The sequence below is a fragment of the Rhinoderma darwinii genome, chromosome 1 (assembly GCF_050947455.1).
Source record: "Rhinoderma darwinii isolate aRhiDar2 chromosome 1, aRhiDar2.hap1, whole genome shotgun sequence".
Classification (NCBI taxonomy): Eukaryota; Metazoa; Chordata; class Amphibia; order Anura; family Rhinodermatidae; genus Rhinoderma; species Rhinoderma darwinii.
Window position 1 is genome coordinate 92,877,741 of NC_134687.1, and position 12,481 is coordinate 92,890,221.

Genomic DNA, 12,481 nt, shown 5'->3' on the forward strand with positions numbered 1-12,481 from the left:
AATTAGAGCTGCTTTATAGCCCGGGACTTAGCGAAGCGTCCGACCGTATGACGTCATTACTTACACGCTGACAACGCGGGAGATCTGAGCTGTAGAGTAATCATGAGCGGAGAAGCGTCAGTGAGCGGGTACGTGTTTGTCCGAGGTGTTTCCACCCGGTACTGGTGGTAGAAAGGGTTACATGTAGTATTAGCGTGCCCACGTGTCGTTGAGCGGCGGGTGTTGGCGGTACAGGGTACTACACTTGTGTTCATGGTCTGAATGGTGCCATTGGTGTACACGCGGGTAATCCTCGCTTCCATTGTTTGTGTGCGATATTTCTGAAGATGTTGAATACAGGGCACGTGTGTGTCTATGACGCCCCTGCGCCTCTATTCTTGACACATGCAAATGTTTTGTAAGAAGTGGATAATGCATTTCCAGCCGTTTTTGCACGAGAGTTGTGTAGTAAGGGTATGTGCACACACACACACACACACACTAATTACGTCCGTAATTGACGGACGTATTTCGTCCGCAAGTACCGGACCGAACACACTGCAGGGAGCCGGGCTCCCAGCATCATAGTTATGTACGATGCTAGGAGTCCCTGCCTCTCTGCAGGACAACTGTCCCGTACTGTAATCATGTTTTCAGTATGGGACAGCAGTTCCACGGAGAGGCAGGGACTCCTAGCATCGTACATAAGTATGATGCTGGGAGCCCGGCTCCCTGCACTGAGTTCGGTCCGGTACTTGCGGCCGAAATACGTCCGTCAATTACGGACGTAATTAGTGTGTGTGCACAACCTTGCCACACGCCAGCATAATGCCCAGTATACCCCCCCACCCCCCATTGTGCCTCAGAGGTCCCTCCTACGTCCAGCCTTATAGCCAGATGGCCATAATGTGGCTTCATAGTATGGACCCCCCCTCTCACAGTTCGTCATCCATACAATCTCCGTAGGTGTCCTAGGTACTGTTCAGTAGAACCGCAGGCAGTCCTGGTGTTTTGTTTGTACAAAAAAAAAATAGAAAATTCATGCAGAGGGATGGCTATGTTCACACGGCTTAGCAAAATACGTTTGTAAATACAGAGCTGTTTTCAAGCAAAAACAGCTCCTGATTTTTAAATGGTTTTTCAACTCGCATTTTTTGCGGTGTATTTTAATGGCCGATTTTGGAGCTGTTTTTCAATGGAGTCAATGAAAAACGTCCCAAGAATTGACCTGCACTACTTTTTACGCGCCGTATTTTGAAAATGACGTCTAAAATTACGCCTTGTGGGAACAGAACACTGTAAATCCCATTCCAAGCAGTGGGCAGATGTTTGGAGGCGTAATGGTGCCGTTTTTTCAGGCGTAATTCCGACCCCCGTAGACATCTAATGGGTAAATTAAGGACTATAGGTTTAGAAGATATAGTTTGTAATTTGATTGAGAATTGGCTCAAGGACCGTATCCAGAGAGTTGTGGTCAATGATTCCTACTCTGAATGGTCTATTATTCAACTTATTTATTAATGATATAGAGGATGGGATTAATAGCACTATTTCTATTTTTGCAGATGACACCAAGCTATGTAATATAGTTTAGTCTATGGAACATGTTCGTGAATTGCAGGCCGATTTAAACAAACTAAGTACTTGGGCATCCAGTTGGCAAATTAAGTTTAATGTAGATAAATGTAAAGTTATGCATCTGGGTACGAACAACCTGCATGCATCATATGTCCTAGGGAGATACACTGGGGGATTCACTTGTTGAGAAGGATCTGGGTGTACTTGTAAATCATCAACTCAATAACAGCATGCAATGTCAATCAGCTGCTTCAAAGGCCAGCAGGATATTGTGTATTAAAAGAGGCATGGACTCACGGGACAGGGATGTAATATTACCACTTTACAAAGCATTAGTGAGGCCTCATCTAGAATATGCAGTTCAGTTCTGGGCTCCAGTTCATAGAAAGGATGTCCTGGAGTTGTAAAAAATAAAAAAATTGGAACGAAGCTAATAAGGGGCATGGAGAATCTAAGTTATGAGGAAAGAATTAAACCTATTTAGCCTTGAAAAGAGACGACTAAGGGGGGACATGATTAATTTATATAAATATATGAATGACACATACAAAAAAATATGGTGAAATCCTGTTCCATGTAAAACCCCCTCAAAAAACAAGGGGGCACTCCCTCCGTCTGAAAAAAAAAGGTTCAACCTGCAGAGACGACAAGACTTCTTTAGGCTGTGTTCACACGACCTATTTTCAGACGTAAACGAGGCGTATTATGCCTCGTTTTACGTCTGAAAATAGGGCTACAATACGTCGGCAAACATCTGCCCATTCATTTGAATGGGTTTGCCGACGTACTGTGCAGACAACCTGTCATTTACGCGTCGTCGTTTGACAGCTGTCAGACGACGCGTAAACGACTGCCTCGTCAAAAGAAGTGCAGGACACTTCTTTGGACGTTCTTGGAGCCGTTTTCTCATAGACTCCAATGAAAACAGCTCCAAAAACGGACGTAAAAAACGCTGCGAAAACGGTGCGAAAAACGCGAGTTGCTCAAAAAACGTCTGAAAATCAGGGGCTGTTTTCCCTTTAAAACAGCTCCATATTTTCAGACGTTTTTGGTCACTACGTGTGCACATACCCTTAGGGGTATGTTCACACGCTAGCTGTCATTTACGGCTGAAATGACAGACTGTTTTCAGAAGAAAACAGCTGCGTCGTTACAGCCGTAAATGCTCCTCCTCGTAATATACGAGGCGTCTGTGACGCTCGTAAATCTTGAGCTGTTCTTCATTGAGTTCAATGAAGAACGGCTCAAATTACGTTGCAAAGAAGTGCCCTGCACTTCTTTGCCGAGGCAGTCAATTTACGCGCCGTCGTTTGGCAGCTGTCAAACGACGACGCGTAAATTACAGGTCGTCTGCACAGTACGTCGGCAAACCCATTCAAATGAATGGGCAGATGTTTGCCGACGTATTGTAGCCCTATTTTCAGGCGTAAAACGAGGCATAATACGCCTCGTTTACGCCTGAAAATAGGTCGTGTGAACCCAGCCTTACTGTGAATCTATGGAATAGTCACCGCAGGAACAGTAGATGGCTTTAAAAAAGGCTGTGTTCACACGGAGTTTTTTGCAGGAGGAAAATTCCTCCTGCAAAAACTGCTCCAGTAGGTTTTTGCACAGTGGTTTGACAAACTCGTCAAAACACTCGTCAAGGTTTTTTTTTCCTCTTTCTGACTGATTGAAATGGGGCTTTGGAGGAGGAAACCGCCTCAAGATGGGTCATGACGCTTCTTTTTACCGCGACGCGTTTTTTTTACTCGCGGTATAATAACTCTTCCTACTCCCATTGAAATCAATGGGAGGCATTTTCGGGCGGTTTTTGAGAAGTTTTTTGGCGCGGTTTCCGCGTCCAAAAACTCGTCTAAAAACCCTGTGTGAACTTCCTAGAACAAAAAAATATTAGCTCCTATGTGTAGAAATTTTTTACTTACCTTTTCCCATTCCTTGGTTGAACTTGATGGACATGTGTCTTTTTTTCAACCGTACTAACTGTGACTGTAATTCAAGGCGTAAACGTCTGAAAAAACGCCCCTAATACGCCTACAAACATCTGCCCATTGCTTTCAATGGGAATTACGATGTTCTGTTCTCACGAGCCTTTATTTTACGCGTCGCTGTCAAAATACGGCGCGTAATATGACAGTTCGTCAAAAGTAGTGCAGGACGTTTTTGGAGGCGTTTTTCATTGACTCCATTGAAAAAAACAGCTCCATAAACGGCCGCGAAAAACGCGTTGTTAAAAAAAACGTCTGATCAGAAGCTGTTTTTGTCTGAAAACCTCTCCGTATTTTCCGATGTTTTTGCTCACCTCGTGTGAACATACCCTAAAAATGGTTCTCCAATGGGGCATGCCATAAGATTTGTCCTCGCCTATTTGTACACTTTGAGATCGGGGGTACAGTAGAGGACCTACAGTGAAGGAAATAAGTATTTGATCCCTTGCTGATTTTGTAAGTTTGCCCACTGTCAAAGACATGAGCAGTCAAGAATTTTTAGGCTAGGTTAATTTTACCAGTGAGAGAAAGATTATATAAAAAAAATCACATTGTCAAAATTATATATATTTATTTGCATTGTGCACAGAGAAATAAGTATTTGATCCCTTTGGCAAACAAGACTTAATACTTGGTGGCAAAGCCCTTGTTGGCAAGCACAGCAGTCAGATGTTTTTTGTAGTTGATGATGAGGTTTGCACACATGTTAGATGGTATTTTGGCCCACTCCTCTTTGCAGATCATCTGTAAATCATTAAGATTTCGAGGCTGTCGCTTGCAACTCGGATCTTCAGCTCCCTCCATAAGTTTTCGATGGGATTAAGGTCTGGAGACTGGCTAGGCCACTCCATGACCTTAATGTGCTTCTTTTTGAGCCACTCCTTTGTTGCCTTGGCTGTATGTTTTGGGTCATTGTCGTGCTGGAAGACCCAGCCACGAGCCATTTTTAATGTCCTGGTGGAGGGAAGGAGGTTGTCACTCAGGATTTGACGGTACATGGCTCCATCCATTCTCCCATTGATGCGGTGAAGTAGCCGTGTGCCCTTAGCAGAGAAACACCCCCAAAACATAATGTTTCCACCTCCATGCTTGACAGTGGGGACGGTATTCTTTGGGTCATAGGCAGCATTTCTCTTCCTCCAAACACGGCGAGTTGAGTTAATGCCAAAGAGCTCAATTTTAGTCTCATCTGACCACAGCACCTTCTCCCAATCACTCTCAGAATCATCCAGATGTTCATTTGCAAACTTCCGACGGGCCTGTACATGTGCCTTCTTGAGCAGGGGGACCTTGCGGGCACTGCAGGATTTTAATCCATTACGGCGTAATGTGTTACCAATGGTTTTCTTGGTGACTCTGGTCCCAGCTGCCTTGAGATCATTAACAAGTCCCCCCGTGTAGTTTTCGGCTGAGCTCTCACCTTCCTCAGGATCAACGATACCCCACGAGGTGAGATTTTGCATGGAGCCCCAGATCGATGTCGATTGACAGTCATTTTGTATGTCTTCCATTTTCTTACTATTGCACCAACAGTTGTCTCCTTCTCACCCAGCGTCTTACTTATGGTTTTGTAGCCCATTCCAGCCTTGTGCAGGTCTATGATCTTGTCCCTGACATCCTTAGAAAGCTCTTTGGTCTGCCCATGTTGTAGAGGTTAGAGTCAGACTGATTAATTGAGTCTGTGGACAGGAGTCTTTTATACAGGTGACCATGTAAGACAGCTGTCCTTAATGCAGGCACCAAGTTGATTTGGAGCGTGTAACTGGTCTGGAGGAGGCTGAACTCTTAATGGTTGGTAGGGGCTCAAACACTTATTTCTCTGTGCACAATGCAAATATATATAATTTTGACAATGTGATTTTTTTTATTTTTTTTTATATAATCTATCTCTCACTGGTAAAATTAACCTAGCCTAAAAATTCTAGACTGTTCATGTCTTGGACAGTGGGCAAACTTACAAAATCAGCAAGGGATCAAATACTTATTTCCTTCACTGTATGTCACGCCATGTAGGCCTATTACTGCTCCGTACAAAACAGTTGTGTTATGGCCGTGTCTATAAGAAATAACAGCTCTTGAACACGACCAAGATCGGGCCATGAAAAACGGACGGATTCCCCAGCCTGACCACGGTACAGGTAAGCTGGACTCTTGGCGTCAGACATTTCTAATGCTAGGCGTTTCTGCCTCCCCGTGGAACTGCTGTTCCGTACTATATCACTTTATTTAAAATGATGCACTCAGCTGGTGAACGCACGCTCAAAAAATGGCAGCACACAGTGTATGAGGTTTGAACATTCAACCCCCTCCTTTCTCCTGGCACTAGCCAGGATAAAGGAGGGGGCATTGTGTGAGCACACTAGAGCGTGTCTACACCAAATTTGCAGCATAAAGCAATGAGGTTGCTTTACCACATTGCAATGCTGCAATTTTGGGAATTGCTCCCTCTAGTGACCAGCACATGGAAATGTTATAAATTAGAATCTAATTTATAATATTTCCTGACTTGTGTAAAAATTATAACAATGTGTAATCATTTTATATTCTAACTGTTTAACTAAAAAAAAATGTTTCTAGCGACACATTCCCTTTAAAGGGGTTTTCCCATCAGAAACATTTATGATCTATCCACAGTATATGTCCGATAGATGCAGGTCCCAACTCTGGGACTCACACCTATCTCTAGAACGGGGTCCACTAAACACCGTTCCTGCTTTTTGTGCTCACGCTACCTTCCGGCCACTTACTGATTACGTGGTCGGGAGTTACGGAAACAGCGTAACTCGCTGAGCTAAGCCGTTTCCGTAACTCCCATAGAACTGAATAGTATTTACGGAAGCAGCGTAGCTCGCATGTTACATTACTTCCGTAACTGCTATTCAGTACTATGGGAAACAGCGAATTACGCTGTTTCTGTAACTCCCGACCAAGAGTAAGTGGCCAGGAGTCAGCGTGAGCGCAAAATGGTAGAACGTGGTTTAGCGGTGCCCGTTCTAGAGATAAGTGCGGGTCCCAGAGGTGAGACCCCCATCTATCTTACATTTGACATTTCCTGTGGATATGTCATAAATGTCCCTTATGGGAAAACCCCTTTAAGGCCCTATGCACACGACCATAATTTTCATCCGTAATTACGGACCTATAAATTTTTATGGGCTGCGGACACCTTTCCGTTTTGTTTTTTTTTACGGACTCCCCATAGAAGTCTATGGGTGCTTCCGTAATTACGGATCGCTAAGAATGCTCATCCGTAATTATGGAAGCGTTGCTATACGACGCTAGGGGATTCCTCCCTGTTTTTTTGCGTATCAGTAAATAGATGCACTACGGCCCGTATTTACAGACATCGTTCCGTATATGCGGATGATTTACGGATGATTATAAGACTATGAATCCATGTTTATAGACAGTATTTACGGATGGATGAAATATACGGACGTGTGAATATAAAATATATATGGGAAGGTGTCCGTGGTCGATATAAATGAATGGGTCTGTAAATGCGGACCGTAATTACGGTCCACGATTGTGGACTAATTCTACGGTCGTGTGCATGGGGCCTAAGGCTGAGTCCACACTGCAGGTTTCTCTGAATCTGTGGCAAAATCATCATGTTATGCAGTTTTCAGTCAGGTGTACTATTGTTATATTATACATACACAAGCGAAACATAGGGCATGTTTATACGGTTTGGGGGAGTTCACACAGTTTTTTTACGCGGAAACTGCGTCGCAAAACGCGCCAAAAACGGCCGAAAATGCCTCCCATTGATTTCAATGGGAGGCAGAGGCGTTTTTTTCCCCACGAGCGGGAAAATGGAGATCATCCTTATTTTCGGGCGTTTACGCCTCTGCCCCCCATTGACATCAATGAGAGGCAGAGACAGCGTATTTTGCGACGTTTTATGCTCAATGGCCGTGGGCGGAAAACGCAGCGTAAATCGGCATGCAGGCAGAGCAAAATCTGCTTCAACATTACAAACTGAATTTTGAGGCAGATTTTCCTCCTGCAAAAAACGGTGTGAACCCAGCCTTCATTTTCAGGTGTATTTCGGAGCATGAAACGCTCGGGTTACGCTTTGAAATACGCCTGCAAACAGTTTCCCGTTGATTTTAACCCCTTAGTGACCAGCCCATTTTACCCTAATGACCAAGCTATTTTATTCGTTTTTCTATAGTCGCATTCAAAGAGCTATAACTTTTTTTTATTTTTTCGTCTACATAGCTGTATGAGGACTTGTTTTTTGCGGGATTAGTTGTACTTTTTAATAGCACCATTTTAGGGTACATATAGTTTTTTTATTAACTTTTTCTGGGGGGGATTATAAAAAAAACCTGAAATTACGCCATTGTTCTATGAGTTTTTAAATTGACGCCGTTCACTGTGCGGCGTAAATAACATGTTGCCTTTATTCTACGGTTCGGTACGATTACGGCGATACCACATATGTAGAGGTTTTTTATGTTTTACGACTTTTGCACAATAAAAACTCTTTTGAACTAAAATTATTTGTTTTTGCATCGTTGCTTTCCAAGAGCCGTAACTTTTTTATTTTTCCATCAATGTAGTGATTTTTTGGGCTTATTTTCTGCGGGACGATACGTAGTTTTGATTGGTACTGTTTTGGGGTGCATGGGAATTATTGATTCATTTTTATTATGACTTTTTTGGGGGCAATGGAAAAAATTGCAATTTCTCCATTGTTTTTTGCGTTTTTTTTTTAACGGTGTTCACTTTGCGGTTTAAATTACATATTAACTTTATTAATGGAGTCATTACGGTCACGGCGATACCACATATGTTTACTTTTATTTATTTTTTAAAATTTTACTAAATAAAACCACTTTATGGGAAAAAATGGTTTTATTTTTTTTTTTTTTACTGTAATTTTTATTAATAATCTTTATTTCACATTTATTATTTATTTCATTAGTCCCACTAGGGGACTTTACTGTGTGATCTTCAGATCGCTGCTATAATGCTTTGGTATACTTCGAATACCAGAGCATTATTGCCTGTCAGTGTAAATCTGACAGGCAATCTGTTAGGACGTGCCTCCGGCGCGTCCTAACAGGCATATGTCCAGGGCTGACCTGGGGGCTTTTATCAAGCCCCCGGCTGCCATGACACCCCATCGGAGACCCGCGATTGCATTCGCGGGCCGCCGATGCGTGACAGAGGGAGCTCACTCCCTCTGTAAGCAAAGTTAAATGCCGCGGTCGCTATTGACGGCGGCATTTAACGGGTTAAAAGGCCGCGATCGAAGTAAACTTCGATCGCGGGCGTTGGAGCAGGAGCTCAGCTGTCATCAGACAGCAGAGCCCCGGCTCCTGCCTGCACGGGAGACCCGTGCAGGACTTAGACTAGGCTCACGTGAAAAGGCGTCAGCCTAGCCTAAGGCCCATTAGTGACTCGCGTGAAAAGGCGTATTGGTGGTCACTAAGGGGTTAATGGGAAGTACACCGTGTAGTTCATATGAGGTGTATTTTTACGCTGCTGAATTAACCCCTTAATGACCATCCTATTTTAGACCATATATATATATATATCTATCCTAAAGAAAGAGATGCCAATAGACTAGAGGTGTACGAAAATAGAAAAATACTTTATTAAGGATGACACATAGGTATACAATGATTTAAAAAGAATCCACAAACCAACAGGTTAAAAAGGACATACAAGCCATGCAACTCACAAAATGAATATGCCGTGTAAAGTAAACAATATCTAGTGGCATAACATAACACTGTATGCGTCTGCAAGCTATGTACTGCCCACAAAAGTTACACAAAGTTAAACCTTATCCTATTGTCGCATGAGCCAGACCACCTATGTTTCTGTCGTATCCATGGTTACCTGTCTCTCACTGTGTCGCTCCCTTGATTGGTGGACAAATGACCGGCCTCCGCTCCGCCGCTTGTGACGTGCCGGACTTCGGATTCACGGGACCGTGTCCGCTGACGCGGTGACCTGTATCCGGCTCCGGCCCCTCGTGACCGGCGTTTCCGGCGGTGCGCCCATCTTGGCTCACCTCGAGGCAGCGACCTGTAAGTAAACAGCGAGTCATACACATTTTTTACATCAGGGATCCCGGTTTTAGGATACCTCACAATGATTGGCTGGCTCCCCCCTTAAAAGTGGCATATTCAGTGTCAAACGCCACCCCCAGACGAAGGCATTTGCGCCGAAACGCGCGTTGGGGTGGACTTCTTGCTGTGCACTCAGCTCTGGCACCTATCATGGGTATGCTCAATTATTAATCAATCACCGGCCACAGTGCTAGGGATTCCGCTTCAGAAGTCCTTGATGTCACTGTGTCCATATATGGACATTGAAGTCAGGTACTTCTCCTGGAGCGGAAACACCGGCCACAGCGCCGGGATTCAGTTTCAGCAGTAAAGGAACCGCACCAGGAGAAGTCCCTGACGTGACTGTCCATATATAGACAGTGAAGTTAGGGACTTCACCTGGAGCGGAATCCCCAGCTACAGCTTCGGCAACGCTGTGGCCGGGGATACTGCTCCTACAGGGAGCAAAAAAATACCCTCCTCCTCACATGCAGTTCGCATTGTGAGAAGAAAATGAGCGTCAGAAAGCACGGCCGTTACTCTGATCACATCCGAGTGACAGCCGTGCTTTACACGGCCCCATAGACTTCTATGGGGGACTGGAGAACGGCTGAAAATAGGACATGCTCTATTTTTTTTGACGGCCCTGTTTACCGGGCAGTCAAAAAATCCACTGTGTGAATAGCCCCATTTGGGGTCTATTGTTCCTACTGCGGCCGTGTGACATCCGTTCAAAAAACACTTTTCGTGTGAATAGGGCCTTAGGCTCTATTCACACGACCGGGTCCGTGTGGCAGCTGATAAAAACGGACGTTTTGGTCCGTTTTTCTCGGCAGCTTTGCATTCTTTCCGTTCCGGGCCGTGTTTCTGTTTTTAACGGCCGATTTTGATCCGTTTTGCATCCATTTTTTTTCTCTGGATCGGAATCCCCGGCCACAGCTTCAGCCTCAGGATTAGGGATTGAGCTCCTACAGTGAGAAACAAAACACCCTCCTCCTCCTCCTCCTCACCACATGCACTTCGGACTGTGAGGAGGAGGAGAAGAGAGCGAGAGGTAGAATGCACGGCTGTCACTCGGATCACATCCGAGTGACAGCCGTGCTGTACGTGGCCCCATAGGGGCTGGGAGGACGGCCCAAAATAGGAAATGTCCCATTTTTTAACTGCCCTGTTTACCGGGCCGTCAAAAAATCGGCGGTGTGAATAGCCCTATTTGGGGTCTATTGTTCCTACTGCAGCCATGTGACGTCCGTTCAAAGAACGGGCGTCACACGGCCGAGCATCCCTGTCGTGTGAATAGGGCCTTACTTGAATAAGCTGAGCTGCAGTACCAGAGATCCCCACATATCATACATTGATGGCTCATAAGAAAGGATAGCTCTATAATGTTCTTTCCTGGAAAACCTCTAAATTTAGTGGTGCTAACCTGTGAAATATGATGATGATGGCGGCTGTGTCATGGGTTAAGGGTTATGTTGTCAGACACTGCTTTTTGTTGCTTTCATGTATCCACTGCACTGACATTTACACACAAACCAGAACACTTGACTTGATGCGTTTATTATTGCAGACCCTACAAATCCAATATTTCAGCTATTGTTCATGCCTGTGATTGCTTAATATGGTAACTGTTATTGGAGATTAGTGTCTAAAATAATGAACATCTTCAAAATGCATAATAATCATTGTTTATGGCTTTGACCGCGCTAAACCCTGTTCTAAATGAAGAGAAGTAAAGTGTGACAGCCATAGCGGCAGCCGCCTGCTGGGAGTATCATTAAATCCCGCTCTCCTAACATCTTTTTGTAAAACATTCAGTCACTGACGTTGGCAAGTTTTACATATGTAGTGTATCTTTTTAAGCATATTTTACCCAGAATTCCTCCCTGCATAGATTATGGAAATGTGTTCATTAGTGCCGTTTACAATTGCTCTGGGACCTAATGAATGAAGTGTCATGGGAGCTAAAAAGCTGACCTGAAAATAATTGACAGGTATCAATATTTGCATTGTTTGCCATGGTTATTTTTATGGTTCATTGCACTCTCTCAATTTGCATTTTGCTTTCTAGGCAACCAGTTGATGCAATGTGTAAAAAGCGGGAAGATTACTTAGAATGGTGTGAATATTTTATGGCTGTTGCCTTTTTATCTGCTCAGAGGAGTAAGGATCCAAGTTCTCAAGTAAGTAAATTGTATTGTATGTAAATTATCTCACTTAATGTCTGTAAAAAATGTGGCGAGCCGCGCCCCCCCCCATCTCATAGTTAATAGCAATGTGCAAGTTTGTATATGGGAGAACATTTTCAGAGGGAATTATTAAATTGGTCTTTTGTGCCAGTGTAAGAAAATTTTATGTGCAGTTCCTGCAAAAGTTTCTAAATCTGTTTTGGATAGTGGAAACAGTTTATTTAGCAGGAAAAAAAAAGATGGCAACTTTTCTCAGTGAATAGAAGGCGGAATTCACACGACAGGGTTTCCCGGCCGGGTGCCGGCCGTTCATAAATCGGCCGGCTGCATTAGGAACAATAGACCCCTAATGGGGCTATTCACACGACCGATTTTTTTGACGGGCCGGGAAAACCGGCCGTCAAAAAATGGGACAAGCCCTATTTTCGGCCGGGTACCCCGGCCGCCCGGCTCCCATAGAAGTCTAGGGCCGGGTAATACACGGCCATCACCGGAATGTGTCCCGAGTGATGGCCGGGTCTACCGTCGCTCGCGCACTCTCTCCTCCTCCTCCTCCTCCTCCTCCTCACAGCGCAGAGTGCATGTGAGGAGGAGGGTCTTTTTTTGCTCCCTGTAGGAGTCGGAATCCCCAATTCCCGGCCGGGGATTGAGGATTCCGCTACAGGAGAAGTGAGTGACT

General features: G+C 44.4%; 1 protein-coding gene across 2 annotated transcripts in view; it reads left to right on the forward strand.

The window, feature by feature from the left end:
* Window positions 1-25: 25 nt before the first annotated feature.
* Window positions 26-12,481, forward strand: part of DCTD (dCMP deaminase) — a 30,109-nt gene continuing 17,653 nt past the window's right edge. Inside the window, exons 1-2 of one of the 2 annotated variants that reach the window (XM_075849650.1) lie at window positions 26-128; window positions 11,685-11,796. In XM_075849650.1, coding sequence (XP_075705765.1) covers window positions 103-128; window positions 11,685-11,796 — 138 coding nt within the window. In that variant the 5' untranslated portion in view covers window positions 26-102. Of the gene's footprint in view, window positions 129-209; window positions 286-11,684; window positions 11,797-12,481 lie in introns of those variants that run through there. The other variant, XM_075849651.1, reaches the window with a different exon arrangement.